Source organism: Solanum lycopersicum, chromosome 7 (assembly GCF_036512215.1).
Source record: "Solanum lycopersicum chromosome 7, SLM_r2.1".
Taxonomy (NCBI): domain Eukaryota; kingdom Viridiplantae; phylum Streptophyta; class Magnoliopsida; order Solanales; family Solanaceae; genus Solanum; species Solanum lycopersicum.
Genome location: NC_090806.1, coordinates 59,976,472 through 59,998,059, shown reverse-complemented (window position 1 = coordinate 59,998,059; position 21,588 = coordinate 59,976,472). Strand labels below are relative to the sequence as shown.

At 35.4% G+C, this 21,588-nt stretch overlaps 1 protein-coding gene and 1 pseudogene across 2 annotated transcripts; both read left to right on the top strand.

Annotated features, from left to right (window-relative positions):
• Nucleotides 1-860: 860 nt before the first annotated feature.
• Nucleotides 861-13,106, top strand: LOC101249102 (uncharacterized). Of its 2 annotated transcripts, XR_011210771.1 has the most exons (13): nt 861-1,132; nt 1,278-1,384; nt 2,110-2,192; nt 2,294-2,369; nt 2,498-2,565; nt 7,905-7,980; nt 8,139-8,260; nt 8,657-8,740; nt 9,432-9,578; nt 11,468-11,576; nt 11,692-11,811; nt 12,685-12,837; nt 13,048-13,106. XR_011210771.1 is itself a non-coding variant. In XM_004243573.5 (12 exons), exons 2-12 carry the CDS (start codon nt 1,297-1,299, stop codon nt 12,756-12,758), a joined length of 1,047 nt encoding a protein of 348 aa, XP_004243621.2. In that variant the 5' UTR covers nt 861-1,132; nt 1,278-1,296; the 3' UTR covers nt 12,759-13,105. The 2 variants fall into 2 exon arrangements, 1 of the variants encoding a protein (XP_004243621.2); XM_004243573.5 differs by having other exon boundaries at nt 12,685-13,105.
• Nucleotides 13,107-14,692: 1,586 nt separating this feature from the next.
• Nucleotides 14,693-20,860, top strand: LOC101243906 (probable disease resistance protein At4g27220; annotated as a pseudogene).
• The last annotated feature ends 728 nt before the right edge of the window (nt 20,861-21,588 follow it).

Here is a 21,588-nt window from a genome sequence, read left to right as displayed (position 1 = left end):
CACATGTATCTGAGATACATAAATCTCGCTTCTCTCCCGCATGTTTCGCTCGCCACTCTCCTATGCATGTGGTATCTACATACGAATCACACCAGATTCACATGTACACATATCTAGCTAGTGTGATTCACATGTATCTAATATATATATGTATATATATATATATATATATACACACACACCTAATATCAATTGCCCCTCTCTCTGTTTTAGTGTATCTTGATAGAAAAAATACACGTACCTAGTTGTATCTTCCTCAACATATGGTAGGAAATTGTTAATTAGTCTAAAATGCGCAATTATTTGAATATATAGATAAAATCAGTATATATGATATAAATGTATGTCTAATAAGGTAGTTTTTCCCAAAAAAAAAAGAGGGGGGGGGGGGGGGGGACTACATAATTAGACATACTCCACTAGCTTATATATTATTATTTACACTTTTCAAAATATTATATATCGTGTCGTTAATTAAGAGTTTCCTACTATATATTGAGAAAGATATACGTAGATACATGTATTCTTGCTTACCAGATACACTAAAATACGAAAAGAGGCGAACGAGATGGGAAGACGAACCAGATAGTCATGTATCCTAAATGTGCATAACGCTAGATAACACACTAGCTTTATACATGTTATGGTATCATTCACATGTACCTGGAATATCATACACATAGGAAAGTGGTGAACAAGATGGAGGGAGACAAGTGAAATTTGTTGTGTGTCTCATATTTAAGCAAAATCACTTGGATACGATATATCTAGAAATTACACCTAATTTAACTTCATGTATCTCCAAATGCATATATTAAGATGCACCAATATACAGTGAATTCGTAATATTATAAATTGTAGAATGCATCTAAGTAATTATCTCATCATAAACGGGTGAGATTTAGGCAAGTTTTCTCTAACAAGATATTGTTCATAATTGGGCTCATCTCCAAATGGGCCAACCCAATAGAAAAGCAAAGTCTTTCTTGGTCTCTCGATGCATCTTTGTCGTCGTCGTTTTCTTTCTTCTCAGACGAAGTTTCAGAGATCGGATTCTCCTTCTCTTCCCCCTGAGCTCTCTCAGACTGCTTTTCCATTTCCCTCTCTCGCTCACTCTCTCTCTCTTTGAAAGGTACTTTTTCTCTCTACAGTTTACTACTTTTTGGATGATTTGATTTGCTTCAAATTATCTAATTTTCCTCCTCAATGATGTAGTATTTTTGTTTAGCTTTGATCATTTAGACATAGCAGCTTATAAATTGATTGGTTGTTTGCAGTTGTAGAAAATAGAGAAAGATGGGTGTGAAGCAAGTTCTAAGAGCCATGGATGCTTTTCCACGCGCGGAAGAGCATTTGTTACAAAAGACTAAATCTGGCGCCTTTGGTATTATAATCTCTTAACTACATGTCTTCTCTTCATGTGAGTAGCTAAGATGGATGATCATGACTAATTTTTTCTTTTTTTGGTATATACTGGAAAAAGAAAAAGTTGTCTTAATGTTTCGGAAGAAGCAGTAATTAGAACTGTTGGCTGTGAATTGAATATCCTAACCTGTGTCAACATTTAAATATGTTGCTTCTGTATGTTTAAGTTGTGCTACTTCATGTTTGTGCACATTTGTTTTTAGCAAGTGTCCGTCTAGTTAGTTGATCATAGACTATGCTTATCTATGCTGTGAATTTTGGAGATACTTTTTTGGTTCATGAAAGTTATTGATGCTACTTCTGTTTGTTCATTGGTTGTTTGATTCTATAAGATTTCCTGTCCTTTTGTCAAAGTTGTTCCCTACGCGCGGTCAAAATCCAATCCAATTTATCATATTAGATTAGTTAACGTGTTGTTTAACTGTATTTTGAAACAGACCAAGCCAATCTCAATTTAAAAAAGAAAACTTAGTGCAACTACGAACGTGAACAAATTCTTTCTCATTAGGCTATTTAAACCTATTGATGCAAAGGGCCTGGTACTGAATGGCAACTGTTGCTTGTTACTTCAGTTGGCGTTACTTTAGAATTGTCCAGTTAGAAGATCTATGCTTACTATATTCTGCATCTTTTCTTTAGGTTTGGTTCTTTACTAACTTTACACCTTTGGTTTTTACTCACTAGTGTTCATTGTGGGGCTGGTTATCATGTCAACATTATTTCTGCATGAACTGAGTTACTATCTTAATACAATTACAGTTCACCAGGTTTTTTTCTTCTCTCCAATTTTGCTTTCTCTTATTGTTACTTTATTCTGTCCCACTTAAGTGTAATTTAAAAGTTTCTGATCTGAATTATGTTTTAACAGATGGCTGTTGACTTGAGACGTGGAGAGACTCTTCCCATACACATCAATATGACATTCCCCTCTTTACCTTGTGATGGTAAGATAAATAACTCCCCTTCTGGTCTATGTTTGCTTACACTCTTTTAGATTTCATTTTCTTTGTGAATACCTAGTGTCTAAATGCTTCAGAGTTCAGACATTGACCAATTTGTTCTACCTTGGTAGTTCTAAGTGTGGATGCTATTGATATGTCGGGGAAGCATGAAGTAGACCTTGATACAAACATATGGAAGGTAATTGGTCTATTTGATTTGAGAAATTAGTGTTCTTCCCTACCTATCATAAAAAGAAGTGCTCTACCCATCAAACTGAAAGGAAACTGACCATGTTTCGCATGAGAAGATGATGCATAGATCTGTAGATTTTAGTATGTTAACCGTGCTTTCACTTTTGTAGTGTCTTCACTAGCAACTATTTTTACCTTTATTAGATTTAATCTGGTAACAGTATCTTTCTTAGTTCTTGATAAAAAAAAAAGATCTTTCTTAGCTTTTCTCTTCCTCTTTTGTGTTTGTTTTGTGTGTGTGTGTGGTGGTGGTGGTGGTGGTGGTGGGGAGGGTGGAAGAGGGGCAAAATGAAGCATTAGTGGGTGTATGACAGAAAAAACCAGTTATTCTGTTTTCATTTAGTATTTCATACTTATATTTTTCTGAGTTTCACATTTTAAAGTTGGCTAGTTGCTTTAATCACATATTAGCATCTAAAGAGAACCGAACTATTAAATTTTTTTCGAGTGTTTATGGTTACAAGTTTTGCTTAAACAGTTGCCAATGCAATGGTTAGAATTAAGGCTTAGTTCTTTTTGTCAAGCTGTTTTTGCTTATGTTAGATTCACTATCTTTCTGGCTAGAGACTAGTAAGTTTCTGCAGGGATAGGTGTGAGATTTTGAAAATCTCTAGTTTTAGTGTATTACAAAATTTGTATTAAAAGATAAATACTTTTAGTAATTAGTATTGGAATAAATGCACTTAAATAAAGTGTAATAGGCGCGGAGGATTCATATAGCCCATCTGATTTGAGTAAATCAATGAATCGGTTCTGAATGTGGTGTTTTGAGCAAAGGAATGGGTTAAGTTGAAAGCATATGGATTGATAAAGATAATTTCATTCAACTTGTGGTGTGAAGGTGGAACTCAAACAAGGTGAGTTGTGATCTAGATACTATTGTTGCCAGGAAGTTAAATAATATTAAGAAATGGAACAATAAGGTGTATCGTTGGCTGGAAGAAAGGAAAGAAAAAGGCTTTGAACAGGCTGGAAGAATTGGATCATTTTAAAGGAGCAGTTGTGAGAATGCAATAATAGTTGAAAAGGAAACAATTACCTCAGTGCGAGAGGAAATTGCAAGGGAACAAGAGATATCCTGAAGACAAAAGTGAAGATGTCTATTGGTAACACTTGGAGACAAATACACAAAATGAAGAAAAAAAATTGGGTACTATGACCATTTTTTGAAGAGGAAATAGAGGGTATATAAAGCAGTTTGATGGGAACAAGGTTCTCGAGCCATATGGTTTTAATATGTTTATCTTCCAAAAGTGTTGGAAGATTGTCATGGATGATAAATGAAGATGGTGGTGTGATTCAACCTGAATTCTACCTTTGAAGAAGCTTTATTGCTACTTCCATTGCTTTATCGCCCAATAAAAAAAGGAGTTGTGGAAATTAAAGATTTTAGTCCAGTTAGTCTATTGGGAAGTGTATGAGATTATTTCTAAACACTTTGAGAGAGAAGCTGAAGAGGTGATAGCAAAACTTATATCTAGTTATCAAAATGCACTGATAATGCAATAATAGTAACAAATGAATGCCTTGATTAGTATTTAGAAAAAGAAGAAAATCTGGTGTTATATGCAAACTAGAGTTGGAAAAGCATATGAACATTTGAATTGTTAGTTTTTTATTGAACTTTTGAGGCATGTCAATTTTGGGAAATGTATCTGAGAAAGCGAATATTAATTTTTAAGGGAGCATGATTTATCACGATTCTTAGAAATTGTGTAGGATAATTATCATTAAATTTGTGTTAGAATCTTATGTGTTCTTGCATTTAGAATACTAAAATGGGTTTTCTTGGTATTTTCCCTTAATTTTTCTTTCTTGCAACACATATATACTTTTTATATTTTCTTCATTTGCATTTTGTGCTTAAGGTCTCAATATACCTCGACACTTCTCTATGCTCTTTGCTTTGACACCAATTATTTGACATTTGACATAATCACAGAGAGCTTCTAAAATTAAATTCATTAGCAACTTGTTTTAGTAATGTTGAACTTATCCAATCATAAAAACACTCAAGAAATGTGACCTAGTGGTCAATAAAGACAAAAGACACTAGGTGATTTCTTTTCTTTTGCTAAAGCCACAGTATACATCGTTAATAGGTACTTGTGGTGGTGGGAGGTAGCAGATATCCGGTGAAATAGTCAAGGTGCGTGCAAGTTGGCTCCGGACACTATTGTATTAAAAAGAAATTTATGCAATAGCATAAAATTTAAGCTTCTTAGTTTCAAAATTGTTGAACCTATTGTGTATTTAACGGTGAAAGAAACTTTTAATAAGCATAAAGTAAGTGCAGGTTTAAAAGATACTATATTGCACCCAAGGGTGTGACCTGATGGTCAATGAAATGGTTGAGAGTCATAAGGTCTTTGGTTCAAATCCTAGCGGAGACAATAAAAAATAAGTGATCTCCCATATGTCCAAACCTTGGAGGACAGTTACCTGATACCTAACGTTGGGGGAATGTATCAGGTATCCCATGGAATTAGTCGAGTTGCGTGAAAGTTGGCCCACACACCATAGTCATAAAAAAAGATACCTTGTTTACTTAAACCATACTTCCCGTTCAAATCTTTTATGTTTTTGAATAGATTTGTGTGTTAGATGCAGTATAGTCAAAGGCGTGCTTTAAGCTTGCTTAAACCCTAAAGCGAGGCTCAACACGTGTTGTGCGCTTCACCTCGCTTTATGTGCGATTCAATATCGTCTTAGTTGTGTGGACTCCTCGCTTTTGATGCTGCACTCGTGTCGGACTCTCCAAAAATACACTACATTTGGCGAATCCGACACACACCCGTTGACATTTTTGAAGAGTCTGAGCAACATAGAGTGCCGTTATCTAGGTTCTAAGCAAACTTTTTCTTGCCAATGAACCTTTTCTGAAGAAGTGACACTAAACAATTGATATTTTGCTCTATCATAAAAAAAAATCAATTTCTTTGGTCATATAGTGTCACTCATGTTTTATAATTATTAGTCTTGGACTAAACATATACTCATATTTTTTCTCACTTTGCGCCTTTTTTCATTAAAGTTCACGCTTTATTTGCTCTTTGCACTTAAAAGCCCTAACAGATCTTAGAGTTTTTTTTGCGCTTTTTGCCTTGGATAACACTGGTTATATGTTTCGTAATGTACACCTTATAGGTGGGGAAATTTGTATAAAGATGGAAGAATCTTGGAAACTCGAGCACTGTAGTGTAGTCATGAGAATAGGAGGGAAGTTAGTTTGTCTGAAATTGTAACAAGCTACATGGTTTGCGCTTCACCCAAAAACAACTGTGCTACTTTACATAGCTTAGAATGCTTTAAATTCTAGAGTATAATTAAAATATTGTATAGAATACTCCTAATGATTATATTAGTCTCTCAACTGTGCTAATTTACATAGCTTAGAATGCTTTAAATTCTAGAGTATAATTAAAATATTGTATAGAATACTCCTAATGATTATATTAGTCTCTCATTCATGCTAGGTAGCTATCTAGAACTAGTGGACCTCCTTCACTTGCAAATCTGCGTTGGGCTAACCAACTTCTGTTGCACAGTTCAGTGGAGATTTTTTTATTGCCTTTCACTTCATATAGGAATTTTGTTTTCTCTTGCGGTACTTACTTCCTAAGCGCTGTCCAAGCACATATCCTTTTTTTTTTTTTTTGAGAATTGGTAAACATTGTATTCTTCAGCATAGGGACCTTTAGAAAATCAGAAAAAGAAAACAAAAAGAATAATTCTTACAAGGATCCTATGTATTCTAAGAGTTGATCAAAAAGTTGATCTGAATCCTCTAATCCTATTTCTTTACACCAAAAATATAGAAATACAATGCAATTCCGCTTCACATTGTGAATGGAATTGGATATATCTTCAAAATTCCTACTATTCCTCTCCTTCCACACTGTCCACCAAATGCAACGTGGAATCGAATTCCACCAGGTCTTTTGTCTCTTGCTACCTCCTCTCCTGATTCAACAACTAAGTAAATCAGTTGTACTTTCGGGCATAGTCCATTTCACTTCTGAGTAGTTGAGAAACATGGACCATATTTGTGCTGTGAAAGGTACAATGTAAGAATAGGTTACTGTTAGTTTCTCCTGTCTTCCCACATAAAGAGCACCACGGAATTATGATCTTTTTTTTCTTCCTCAAGACTTCACGTGTCAAGCATGCCTTTCTAATGACCAGCCAAGTAAAGTTTAACTTTTGTTTGTGCTGCAGCCCTTCAGATATTTTTCCATGAACTCTGGTATCTGCCACTTTGCAAGTTGCACCCCTTTTTATATGCCCTGCCAACTGCGAAGATCCCATCCTTACTGTGTGACCATCTAACAACATCATTGTCAGTATTGGTGCATGCAAAATCCCCCACTTCCTCCAACAATTTGGGTACTCTCTATTTCCCAATCATTTAGAAGTCTTCTGAAATAGAGATTCCAACCTTGTACTGTCCAGCAATCACTGATTATTGCCTCAGAATTGGTGCACAAAATAAATAGATCAGGAAACAAGTCTAGGGGGGTTTGTTTGATCCATACATCCCACCAGAATCTAGTTCTTTTTCCATCCCCTACCTTGATATGTAAATTTGCTTGGGCCATAAGTTTCTAATAGCTCTCCAAACCCCCACTCCATAAGCATCCGTGCTTATGTTACTACACCAGAATCCATCCTCCCCATATTTACATTTAATCAAATCTTTCCACAAAGCTTGCCTCTCCTCTGGGTATCTCCACAACCATTTTATTAAAAGACTGTTGTAATGCTTTCTCAAATCTCTAATGCCCAAGCTACCTTTATCTTTTCTATGCAAAATTGTCGCCCACTTGACCAAATTGTATCCTTTGTACTCTTTGCAGCCATGCCAAAGGAAATTTCTCCTAAGTTTGTCCAATTTCTTAACCATTTTTGCCGGTATAGTGAAAAGAGACATAATATATGTTGGGAGAGAATCTAGAACAGAGTTGATAAGAATGTGTCTACCACCAAAAGAAATGTATTGAGCCTTCCATCTAGTTAGTCTTTTTTTCAGTCTTCTTGACTATGTCCCATATCTTCAAATCTGGGTGTGTATTACCTAAAGGCAAACCCAAATAAGTTGTGGGCAATTTCCCCACTCCGCAGGCCAAAATGTCAGCTAGACTTTGGATGTTTATCACATCCTTAATAGGATATAAACTGCTTTTTCCCATTTAACTTTCAACCCTGTACAAGCTTCAAAAAACAACAAATCCCTACCTTTTTCCGGAGTTGAGAAAGCATTTTGCTAATGGTTAAGAGTTTTTGCAGCTTCGCTTGAACAGTGATGGCCACATTACTGGAACTGAGTATCTGTCAGACCTTGTGGAGAAGGAACATAAACATGGTAATGCCTTTTTGTTCTGCTCTTGACTCTGTGTATAAATTGCGTGCGCCTTTTTTCTCCTCACATTAGTGAACTTGCATTATTTTTTGTTTTGGATGAAAAATATCCTAATGTTTAATAGCAATGTAGCATGGTTCTAAGTTGACAACTTTGACCAGATGATCATAAAGACCATCACGATGATTCGGATGATAAAACCCATAGGCAAGGATTCGATCAAGAGGCTGAAAATTTGATTAAAAAGGTCAAGCAAGCATTGGCTCATGGGGAGGGATGCAGAGTACGTGCCTCTTTCATTTTTAGCTGCTTATTTTATTTGTAAACACCCTTTTTTCTCCTTTATACCTCAGAAATAAGATTAGGAAAAAAAATTGTATCCTTATCCTTGGAAGTACCAGATACACCCCTTGGGCTAAATAAGAAATGATAATGTATTTGCCAATGTAAACAGTGTGGATAACCTTTCGGATTTTGTTAGTTCCCTATCTCTAGTACAGTAGTAGGGTTCCCTATTGACTGTTTCACAAGTTTTTGCCAAGCTAGCTCCATATTTTCTGTTTGGAGCAGCTTTCTTGCACACGGTGCTTTTGTAACTTAGCATCTTCTTGATGCTTTCTAATATCATTTAATTACTTTATCAAAAAAAAAGAAATGATAATGTATTTGCTTATTACAGGTCTATGGTGTTTTGGATGTCCAACGTGTTGCTGGAAATTTCCATATATCTGTTCATGGGTTAAACATTTTTGTTGCTCAAATGGTTAGATCTCTTGGAATTATGTTCTTTTATTGTATTATTTTGTGCACTGATACAACAACCCATTAAGATATGACTACTCCATTTAACTTTCTTTTCTGTTATTGTTGATTATATATGTACTACTGATCTTTGAAGGTTTCTAGTTGGAAGATGCTAATATTAAATTTTGAGTATCTTTTTACTTTTAAGTTATTTTCTGAGGAAGTAGAGAATTCAAACCTCTGAAAGGTCTGAGAATCCAATATAGTTTAATTGAGTTATATCTTGGTAGTTCAGCTAAAATGAAATTTCATTTGTCGCTGGAGATTTGATATTTCTTGTGTACTTGTGATGTTCCTAGCTAGTTTTCTTATATCTTAATTAATTTTCATTACGAGAAGTGTTTAGATATAGTCCGATGATATAGTTACAAAATTGAGTTGCTGACTAGTTTGTAATGGCAAGCCATATACTTTTAATTCACAGGTAAAGCAAGCAAACCACTTTTTTAAAACCTGTTTGCTGCATAAATTTTGGTCCCTGTTTTGAAGTACATTACTTTCTTCCTTAAAGTGGAACTTAAGTAGACTTGAAAATAACAACCTGTTAAGAATTGGTTGATTGGAAGTTCTTATAGAAATCAGATTTGTTTCCCTGTTTCTTGCTTACTTTCTTGTTTACTCTTGTTTGTATCTGTTTTTAATTACTGCAGATTTTTGGAGGTACTACTCATGTCAATGTGAGCCATATCATCCATGACTTATCATTTGGGCCCAAATATCCTGGTGGTCACAACCCACTTGATGGAACAGAACGAATTCTGCGTGGAGCAAGTGGAACATTCAAATATTATATTAAGGTTTGAGTTGTAGCCCTCATTTGAAATTAAGTACATTGTATTTGATGTTTAGTGTAAAACTACATTATTTGGACATAGCCATAAATATTTCTCGAACTGGGGAAATGAATGTGCAACTGCTCACTTCAGTCATTTTTCTGGACTTAAAAAAAGAAATATGAGCTAAGTTTAGGTAATTTATCTCGACAGCACCAGTTTCAAATTTTTTGTTTTTGTAGGGAACTTATATTTCGTAATTAGGAGCTCACTATCTGATTTTCTGCCTATACTTGGATATGTGCCAATTAATGGTTTATACAAGTCATAAGCTGGTGCATTCTCCATAGAGCAACAACATTAAATAGAAGGGTAGAGGGGTGAGTCCGTTATCTGTTGAGTTTCAAGCCATGTGCTACCGGCTATTGGGGATTCTCGATTATCCAAAAATTATTAAATAGAAAGACTCTAATCCTTAGGTGACCATTTTTCTTTTTTTGGTAATTACAGTCCCAGAATAACTTAATTAGCTCTAGTGATGCTTATGGAGCTACACCAAATGGGTGATAGTAGTTTCTGGAGACATTCACAGTGGTGCATGATCTCTGTTCCACTTTGAACTGAAATTGAGGAGACTAAATTTATGCATCAGGGTCGTCAACAGCAGATAATTGCTTTTAGCTAAAAAAGATGATTGTAACTGCATATAGTTAATGCACATGATTTTATACTAGGTAGTACAAATTTCTTAAATTAATATAGAAGGTAGTGAAGTAATTGAGCAGATGCGAGAATTCCAAAAGTGACCAAGCAATACAAGTCGCATAGTATAAAACGAAGTCTGAAGACTGAAAACGCAAGCAATGAACAATAAAGAACAAAAACTAGTAAGAGCTAAGAGCAAAACAAAGGTCTAAGAAACTACTATAAAAAAAAGAATATAGCTTTGTTGCAGAAAGTGCTAAGGATACACCAAATATTGAGCATTTTAAAAAAAGAAAGCATACAAAAATTTGACAATAGCCCAAAGGATAAAACTATTGATTTTATAGAAGGTAAAAGAAATGAAAAGTTCTTTTAACTGATGGTAGCTAAAAAGTAGAAAATAATATCAATTTAAGATGATAATGTGTGAGTTAAAGGCACAAAATTAATGGATATCATTAGAATATAATTTTTGAAAATGAAGAGGTGTAGTTATGGAGTTGATTTTAATGAAAAAATATATTTTTAAAATGATTTTAAGAAAATGATTAATAGGTAAGGGGTATTTTCATAATCAACTTTTGACTTAGTTTCTTCCCACTTTTAGTCATTTATGATATGATATATGATGATATGATGTGATGATATGATCAGCTCCGTCCTTCTTGTCCTACTTCCTTTTTCAAGGTTGTTCAAGATTGTATCCAATTGAAATAAGAACTTTTTTCAAAAATATCATTGTAATACTTCTTGATTACTTTCTTATCAGAAAAAGGTCAATTTTGGGACAGTATTCCATTTTTTTGAAGTCGGACTTTATCTGTACTTGTGGACCCACTTAAATTTAAATATGATAGAATTTCAACTGTAGTCGAGTAGTCAAAACTAAATGTGACACCTGTATTCAGACTAAGGGAGCTAATATTTAAATACACAGTTGTATATCAGGAGTAATTTCTTGTCCCAGTATCTGCTACTGTCCAAACCCCACTCGTGGGATTAGACTGCGCGGTTGTTGTATCTGTTAGTGTCCTCCGTCACATTGTCCTTTAAGTATAACCAGAAGTGAGGGATTTCCTTAAATTATGGTGAAATGTAAGGTCTAGTTACCTTAATTCCTTACCAAGTTTTCCTTAGAAGGCTAGTGTTGCATTGTTTGGCTCTCCTTTTCCTCTCTTCATTTTGAATTTCTGCTTTTTGTCGTGTAGATTGTTCCCACTGAATATAGGTATCTGTCAAAAGAAGTTTTGCCAACTAATCAATTCTCTGTATCGGAATACTTTTCTCCCATCAATGAGTTTGATCGGACATGGCCAGGTGCTTCTCTAAAGTCTCAAGTACTCGACAGATTAATTCCTTCTATCAATTGTTGCTTTTTTTCTTTTCTCTTGTTGTATTTTTGCTTATTGAATGGATTTCCCACTTAATGCAGCTGTATATTTCTTATATGATTTGTCACCAATTACTGTGACCATCAGAGAAGAACGTCGCAATTTTCTGCACTTTATCACTCGGCTATGTGCAGTACTTGGTGGTACTTTTGCCTTGACAGGTTTGCCTCTAATACTTAGCTGTAGGATTTATTTAAGGTATAAAGTTCCTTGATTAACCAAAAGTCTGCTATGATTCTGTTCTTCCTTTTGCATGCATCTTCATTTGCTGGGGTGTGGGGAAAATGCTTAAATATATTTTGGTGCCAGTAAATATGATTTTGAGTCTTCTTTTGTTCTTGTTCTTTTCTTTCATATTGAGAATATAATGCTACTGGGGAGATTATCTTTTAAGAGTTAACCAATGCCTTGGAAATTCTCCCATGTTCTACAGTATTCGCTTCTGTCTTCTCAGTCAAGGGTTTTTCCATTCAAACATCTCCATCCTCATTATTCTCCTGGTATAGTATAGACCTGGCATCTGCCAATGATTTGGAGTTTATATTGCGTCTTTTGAGTAGGTACTGATTTTTATATGTGGTTATGACAGCCATAGGGTTAGGAGTGGCTTAATATTGGGACCCCTTTGTTTTGCACTGAGAATAAATCAATAGAATCGTCTAATGAGTCTGATACTAGGAAGGAACTACATTATTTACACGAAACTGAGAAGGCTTTTGTGAATTTAAAGTATGAACAACAATCTTTTCCCCTGATTCATTTGACTTCTTCTTAAGATCTCATTTTGTCTGGAATTTGGGGATACCCCTAAGTACTGTTTCTTGCAGTTAAGAAACTGGACCTTGAATTTAGTTGGAAAACTTTAATCTAATTACACGTTCTTGAGACACTTAAACTGGACCTTAAATTTAGCTGGAAATCTTAATTAATCACACATTCTTGAAACACGGAAGAAACAGGACCTTGAATTTAGTTGGAAATCATTGATCCAATCACAATTCTCACATACTTTCCTAATGTTTTGTGTATAATAGGCATGCTAGATAAATGGATGTTCAGGTTCCTTGAAGCAGTTATGAAGAAAAACAGCAGAACCCTTGTGCGGTAATTTAAAGTTATCTAGTGACATGTTGCCTACAAAGTAATATTCAGTCGGGGATTTTGCACTATACATGGAAATTTTAGCGGTGAGCAATGGAGATCAATGAATGAGGCTTGTGTATATTATGTTTCCTGTGTACTTTTTTTCTTCACGTTTTTATCCTTTAATTTTGATAGCACTTTACACAAATATACTGCGCTGTACCCAAGCCATTCTAGCAGTCCGAGAAAAGTTTTACTTACTGGTCACTGTAACATAATCTAGTTTGCAGTTTAAAGAAAATGAACATTTCCAGGTTTCCAGGTTCTCCAGATACAACAAGTTTCTTGCTCCAATACACACCTCTTAAATCATCCGTCTGCTTTTCTCATCACTGGCTAAAATCCATCATACGCCACTGAGTTGATCTGAACACGTGCTTGATTATTCTTCTAGTAATAGGATCGGTTGAAGGCAAGAGGGCTCCTTCATGACAAGTTGCATTTGCCCAGTCTGGAATACCTGTGATTATCATTGTTCATGCCATGTAATATTTCGCGCATTAGTTATCTATGTTCTAGAGTCAACACTTCCTTTACTTGCTGATTATAACTGGCTTACTCATGGTTATGTAATATACAATTTCTGCATCAAGTATAAATGCCTACTGAACAGACGACTTGGCTCTTTCTTAAAAGTTTTGGCTTGGAGTTTAATGCTTTAACCTCACATCTAAAAGAATACAAAAGGTTCCAATCTATAATGATGAATGTTTGGAGTTAGATTGATTCTTTTGTCGTCCTTATATTTTGATCAATTTAGAATAACCAACTCTAAGTTGATCAATATCTTCCTCCTCATCAAAATCTGTATCTGATTGGCACTCTCAACAGGAACACACATGACAATCATGCGTTTTTTCCCCTATTCGGGTAGAAAATAATAAGTTTGTTGAGGGTACATGCATTACGATAGCATAGACATCTAATTATACATGTACAAGTCACATGAAAGTTATTGTGGATTTAATTAAGCAATGATAGAGCTATTATTATTACACAAATAAAAGATTTAGTTTAGTAACACTAAAATCATTATGCACTAAAGATCAAATTTTTAAAGAAAAAATAACCCTACTTCAAGTCTCAACAATTGAGAAAGTGTGACTGTCTAATGTGAAGTAGTGCAAGTAAATTGAGAAAGTGTGACTTTCTAATGTGAGGTAGTGCAAGTAAAACTAAAATAATGAACTTTGATAGTTGAGTTGGGCTTGAGAAAAGTAGAAGTTAAGTTTGATTAAAATTTAACAAAATATCAAACTCAGTTTTTTCTAATTTTGTTTGTTCAAACTGGGGTTCAATTTGATTTTTAATCATAACTACGAAGAACGTAATAACCTGATTATATAGTGAAGTGATTATTGGGTTCTTTAATGTTGCTGGCTAGCTCTCTGGTTGTTATCCAATGACCATTCAAGCTCTTCTCTTTCTCATCAGATTCTATTCATTTATTTGGTTCCTCATGTTATGTCTACTGGCTGGGTTGATTCCTTCGTTTCTTTCTCATCGTCCTCTGCTTCCTTGACCATACGTTCAATTTCATGTTATGTAAAATTATACATACATACTTCAATCTGTACACGGTTAATAAACGGATCAATTCCCTGAAAATTATCTCTCAAAAAATATTTTTACTTCAATAATACAGAATATGATTCCACTTCAATCAATTGGAGGAAAAATTCCAAAAGCTTTTACTTTTTATACACATTTCTTTGTCTTCCATATGGAATCCGAAATTTTGAAATGTTATCTACTCAAACACTAACACTACCTTTTTTTTTTTAGCTTTCAATGTCGTATACAAAATTTTCCATTATTGCTCTTTCAGCTTTCATTTAATATAACCTTTACTTCCCATTACACACAAAACACTCAAAAAGAGAGTTTTTTTTTTTTTTAATAAAAAAAGTAGATTTCAAAGGCTTATTATACTGGATTTCTTTGGTAAAGTTGTGGACAAAGTCACAGATTGGTTGATGGAGTCAGTTGTGCGAGAGATTGGATATTTCTTTACCTATGAGAGCAACATCACATCTTTGGATAATGAATTTGAGAGGCTGGAGAATATCAGAAGTGGGGTGCAGCTACGAGTGGAACTTACTTGTCATTTCTCCCAACATACAAGGTTGATCAACTCGTGTTGATATAATTACTGCTCATGTGGCTACTATATTGCGACGTAGACCTGAGCTTGAAAGAGGTAGTTTCTATGGTTGGTGTCCAAACTTGAATTCGCGTTACTTGCAAAGCAAGAGATCTAAGGAAATTGTAATGGATGTGATTGGTCTTCAAACTGAAGGCAACAATTATGTGGATTTCTCCTATCCTGTACCACCTGTTGAAGTTGAAGCTATACCTAGTTACACTGGTGAGGAGTTTAGCTCCAGAAAATTGCAAGAGGAAGAGGTCTTGGCAGGTTTGAGAGATGGCGGGGTAACTATTATTGGGATATGTGGTCTGGGTGGTGTTGGTAAGACAACACTGACTGAGAAAATCAGAGAAAAGGCGAAACAAGAAAGGTTGTTCAATGATGTTGTTATGGTAATTGTCAGTCAACAACATGACTTGAAAAGAATTCAGGGTGAGATCGCACAAGGAGTTGGGCTGACATTAGAAGGGGATGATTTGTGGAGTCGTGGAGATCTGCTGCGCTCAAGGTTAATAGATCAAAATAGTTGCATCCTTATAATATTGGATGATGTTTGGAAGGCTCTTGAACTAGAGAAACTTGGAATTCCCAGCGGTAGCAGCCACAAACATCAGTACAAAGTGACATTCACAACACGTTTCCGATCTGTTTGTGAAGAAATGAAAACTCAGAAGATCATGGAGGTTGGAACCTTATATGAAGAGGAAGCATGGATCCCTTTCAGGCAGAAAGTTGGTAATTCAGTCGACGATCCTTCTCTACTTTGTATAGCAAAAGAGGTTGCCAAAGAATGCAAAGGGTTGCCGCTTGCAATTATTACAGTTGCAGGAGCACTAAAAACGCATAAAACCAAGCGTTCATGGAACTGTGCCCTTGGACAATTACGTGGTGCAGAAACAATAAGTATCCTTGAAGTGCCCACAGAGTTGTATAAACCTCTGAGGTTAAGCTATGATTACTTAGGAAGTAATGAAGCCAAGTACCTATTTTTGCTTTGTTCCGTTCGAGGAAGATAGAGATATATAATTACTTTGGATATGGAAGTGGGCTTCACATCTTTCTGGGCATTGAAAATTTAGAACAAGCAAGAGATAGGGTGTGTCTTCTGTTAGAAAGATTGAAAGATGGTTTTTTGTTGTTCCAAGGTTCAGATAAAAATTATGTCAAAATGCATGATGTGGTTCGTGCTATGGCTATGAGTAATGCATCCGAGGGAGAGCATAACTTTTGTGGTGAGTCACCATGTGAACTCGGAAGAGTTCCCAAAAAGAAATTCTTATGAGCATTTCAGTCACATGTCAATTGTTGCAAAGAAATTTAATGAGCTTCCTAGACCAATAGTTTGCCCAAAACCGAAGCTTCTAATGTTGAAACTCTGGTTTGAAAAGTCATTCAAATTACAGGAATTTTTTTTAATGACATGGGCGAACTCAATATCTTAAGCCTGAGGGGATATGTGGACTCCATTCTGCCTTTTCCAGCATCCGTTCAGAGGTTGTCAAGTTTGAGGACGCTGTGTCTGAGTAATCTAAGGTTGGATGGCATATCCATTATGGGGGAACTTGTCACTTTAGAAATTCTCAGGATAAGAGGTTCTCAGTTAGAGGAGCTGCCGGTGGAGATAGGAAAACTGACCAATCTAATTATGTTGGAGTTGCGGAATGATAGTAATAAACAACTTAAAAAGGATTTCAGCAGGTGTCTTATCAAGGCTAGTTCAATTGGAGGAACTATATATGGTGGGAGTAGAAGATTGTAGTTACTCCACCTTAAGGGAACTGGAATCCTTACTGAGATTAACTTCACTGACATTTAAGTAGATGTTCTGGAGATGTGATCTACAGTAACTTGAGCCTTTCCTCCAAACAGGCACGGTATGCTCTTAAAGTGGGTGGACCTTTCGTAGTCTCTTTAAGCATGGATGATTACGACAAGAGTATTTCTTTAGAAGTCACTGAGACCACCCAATTGGATGATTGGATCTACCACCTGTTGAAGGAAAGCGAGTTTGTAGTTTCAACCGGATATGGCTCTAATTTTGTGTTGACTCAGTTGCAGCTGAATGAATTTCAGAACATAAAATGTCTCCGCCTCATTTTTTGTAAATTAGTGACACATTTATTGAACATCTCTAGGAGGATACATGAAGTAATCAAGTTCCCGAATTTATATGACTTGAAGCTTGAATATCTGGAATGCCTCACTCACTTTTGCAATACAGCTATTGAGGGCATTGAGTTCCCTCGGTTACGGAAAATGCTATTCCACTACTTACCTGAGTTCCAAAATTTCTGGCCTACAGCCAACAACTCCATCACTCACTCAAGTCCTCTTTTTGATGAAAAGGTTTGCTTCTTATCATGAAGCCAGCTTACTTTCTCAGTTTTTATGAATTAAAATTTTACCTTTTACTTGAGTTTTAAAGATATTTACTTACACAAATTCTCTTTCTTTTTTAAGGCATTTACATAAATATAACCTTTAACTTGGCTTCAGTTGGCATGTACGCCCTCCAACTTTCTATGTGCACAAGTAAACACTTACACTTGTACAAAATTGAACAAGTAGAAACAGTGTAATAATACATGTAGGACAATAAATTGCCATGTAGAATGTCATGTAATACAAGTTAAAGTATCTATTTATGCACACCCAAAGTTGAAGGGTATAAGTGTGAGCTGAGTCTAAGTTAAAGGGCATGTTTTTATATTATGCCTTTTAAAAATGTGTTTGAGATATTAAAAACATATATTTGCAGGTTTGTTGTCCCAGACTAGAAGAGCTATATATCAATCGGGCTAACAACATAAGTGCTCTATGCTCTCACCAACTTCCAACTGCCTACTTCAGCAAACTTGAAAGATTGGAAGTAAAGAGTTGTGGAAAAATGAGACACTTGATGCCTCCATCAGTGGCCAGAGGTCTTCTGAATCTCTGGAAACTAGAGATTAGAGACTTTTTGTCAATGGAAGAAGTGATCACAAAAGAGAAACAACAAGGAGAAGGAATCACGACCTTATTTCCCCTGTTGGAAAATCTGGAGCTTTACACGGTTCCTAAGCTGGGGCATTTCTTTCTGACAGAGTGTATAGTTGAAATTCCAATTCTCAAGGAAGTGGATATTCGTGACTGCCCTGAAATGAAGACGTTTGTCCAACAAGGAATATCTGTGAGTACAACAAGTCTCAAAAGTGTGAACAATGATGATGAGGTGAAAGTAGTTGATCACAATAGAGAGATGTTCAATTTTAAGGTTTGTCTTGTGTCGCTAACTGTATAACTAATTACTGCCCTCTTTCCATTTTAACTAGTAAATAGTAATAGTAGTCATTATATAGTTATTTCTGTTTGACACTGGAAGCAATTTTTTTTAGTTTTCACTTCCTGTTACCTTGACGTTAGGTGAGATATGGTTCATTTTAGGATTTGTATTTTAGGCTAATATTGAAATTTCATCCCTTATATACAAGGCCTTCAATATTTGCAGGTTTCTTGTCCCAACCTGGTAAAGCTACATATCAATGGGGCTAACAACATAAGTGCTCTATGCTCTCACCAACTTCCAACTGCCTACTTCAGTAAACTTGAAACATTGGAAGTAAAGAGGTGTGGAAAATTGAGAAACTTGATGTCTCCATCAGTGGCCAAAGGTGCTTGGAATCTACAAATACTGGATATTAATAACTGCGTATCAATGGAAGAAGTGATCACAAAAGAGGAACAAAAAGGAGAAGGAATCATGACCTTATTTTTCCTGTTGGAACATCTGCAGCTTATAATGCTGCCAAACCTCGCGCATTTCTTTCTGACTGAGTATACTCTTGAAATTCCAATTCTCAGTAATTTCTTGATTGATTACTGCCCTGCAATGAAGACGTTTATCCAACAGGGAATATCTGTGAGTACACCGAGTCTCGAAGGTGTGAACAATGATGATGAGGTGAAAGTAGGTTATCTCAACAAAGCCATGTTTAATTCTAAAGGTTTGTCTGGTGCCACTTGCTGTAGAATTAATTACTGCTCTCTTTCCATTTTAACTAGTAAGTAGCAATAGTAACCTTAGATAGTTATTTCTGTTCGTCACTTAAAGCAACTTTTTTAGGTTTTCACTTTCTGTTACCTTGATGTAAAGATGAGATATGGTTTATTTTTGGATTTGTACTTTGAGCTATATAGAATTTTCATCGCTTTAAAATACAAGTACTTCAACATTCGCAGGTTTGTTGTCCCAGCCTAGAAGAGATACTTATCTGGGGGCCTAACAGCATAAGAGATCTATACTCTCACCCATTTCCAATTGCCAACTTCAACAAACTTGAAAGATTGGAAGTAACGAGATATAGAAAATTGAGAAACTTGATGTCTTCATCAGTGGCCAGAGGTGCTTTGAATCTCCGAATACTAGACATACAAGATTGTGTGTCAATGAAAGAAGTGATCACAGAAGACGAACAAAGAGAAGAACTCATGACGAATGAACCTTTATTTCCACTGTTGGAAAATCTGGAGCTTGATAGGCTGCCTAAGTTAGGGCATTTCTTTCCGAGGGAACATGCTCTAAAATTTCCATATCTCAAGAAAGTGCTTATTTCTTACTGCCCTGAAATGAAGCCGTTGGTCCAACAGGGAATATCTCAGAAAGTCGATGATCTCAATAAAGCAATGTTCAATTCTAAGGTTTGTCTTGTGCCGCTAGATGTATAAATATTATCTTACACTCCTTTTGTTATTCATCTATTTTCCAATTCAAGTAGAACATTTATTTATTAGTTTCTGCATGATTAGTAGAAATAGAAAGGTCCAATTCATGACTAAATAGATAATATAACTGTTTTATAAATTTGTGTATTTGCAGGTTTCTTGTCCCAACCTGGAATATTATATATCAATGATTGTAACAGCATAAGTTCTCTATGCTCTCACCACCTGCCAACTACCTACTTCAGCAAACTTGAAACATTGTATATATTGAGTTGTGGAAAATTGAGAAACTTGATGCCTCCATCAGTAGCCAGAGGTCTTCTGAATCTCCAGAAACTATACATTACAGACTCTGATTCAATGGAAGAAGTGATCACAAAAGAGGAACAAAAAGGAGAAGGAATCATGACCTTATTTCCCCTGTTGAATGATCTGACGCTTCAATGGCTGCCAAAGGTGGGTCATTTCTTTCTGACAGAGCATGCTCTTGAATTTCCATTGCTCAAAGATGTTCTGATCGATTACTGCCCTGAAATGAAGACGTTTGTCAAACAAGGAATATCTGTGAGTATACCAAGTCTCGAAAGGGTGAACTATGATAGTAAGGTGAAAGTAGATGATCTGAATAAATGGACACAACAGAGGTTCAATTCTAAAGGTTTGTCTTGTGTCGCTAGCTGTATAACTAATTAACTCTTGTTCGTCACTAGAAACAACTTCCTTTTACCTGCCCCCAAATTAGAAAACTAAAGCATCAGCAAAGTCTTTTATCTTCCAAGTACATGTTGTACATACTAAGCTAGTCATCTCTCTTCTCTACTCCCAGGAACAAAAACACTGGTGATGGCAACGAAGTCGGACCTAGTCACGGCAGAAGCTAATGATGTCTATGAATCCAATGCTAGCTAGGAAGGTAATAAGTAGTCGATGAAATAGTCCGAGTTAGCTCAAACATCACCTGATACCTATAGCGCTGTTTATTGATTTTTGAAAGAAGTGGCAGACCTTGAAGAAACAACGTGCACCTAGAGTAGTAGCCTATTACGTTTTGTTAGGCCCCTTTGATATCTTATTAATCAAGCACTAGCACCCCTGTAGCGTAAGATGCTCGTGATGGAGGTAACAAGCAGAGGTGGATCTACATTATAATTGCCAGTAAAATACACTAATAATGTAAAAGTTGTTTATATAATACAAGTTAAATTCTAATTTGAAAATTCCACTGAGACATATGAGATTCTATCATTTCCTTCAATTTGTGAGTTCTCTTATAATAGAATTTGTTGGCTTTTGTGTGTTTGAATAATTTGCAGATCACACAAGTGCCAATAGTAGAAACTAAACCATGTCGACTCTAATTTTATCAATTTTTTTGATGGCCTTCAGTTGCATTCCATCTAGTACACCGAGCCTTGAAAGGGTGATATATGATTTAGGTTGAGGCGAAAGTAGATGATCTGAATAAATACTTACAATAGAGGTTCGATTCTAAGGTTTGTCTTGCATGTATAACTAATTAACTCTAGTGCTCTCTTTCCATCTTAATAGTAATATTCTGATAGTTATTTTTTCCTGGAGACTTTGTATCTGTATTAGTAGTTCCTATAAAACAAATTTAAAAAAAAAAAAAAGAATACATAGAGAGCATCTGACCTCAACAAAGTAAAGAACACCAAATTTATGTGCCTCCGACTCTATCTTAAAACTTTTATTATTTGAGGATGGTGCCTCTTACTCTATCTAAATTTATGTGATATTTTTTTTTATTTTATGACACTTTTTAAAATAACATTTAGTAACAATAACATCAAAATGCTCAATTTTTATCATTTTTCTCACCTGAATACACAAAATTGAAGTACACCTTATCCTACATATCTCAATCTAGCACAACATCTAGAACCATCATGTGACTGGTTTTTATTAGTATTAACAACGTTGAAGA

Bases quoted from the DNA above. Each gene is read 5' to 3' on its own strand.
- LOC101249102 (XM_004243573.5), top strand. From the start codon at position 1,297: ATGGGTGTGAAGCAAGTTCTAAGAGCCATGGATGCTTTTCCACGCGCG. The intron at 1,385-2,109 runs GTATTATAATCT...TTTACTCACTAG, and splicing joins GACTAAATCTGGCGCCTTTG to TGTTCATTGTGGGGCTGGTT. The intron at 11,577-11,691 runs GTGCTTCTCTAA...CACTTAATGCAG, and splicing joins GTTTGATCGGACATGGCCAG to CTGTATATTTCTTATATGAT.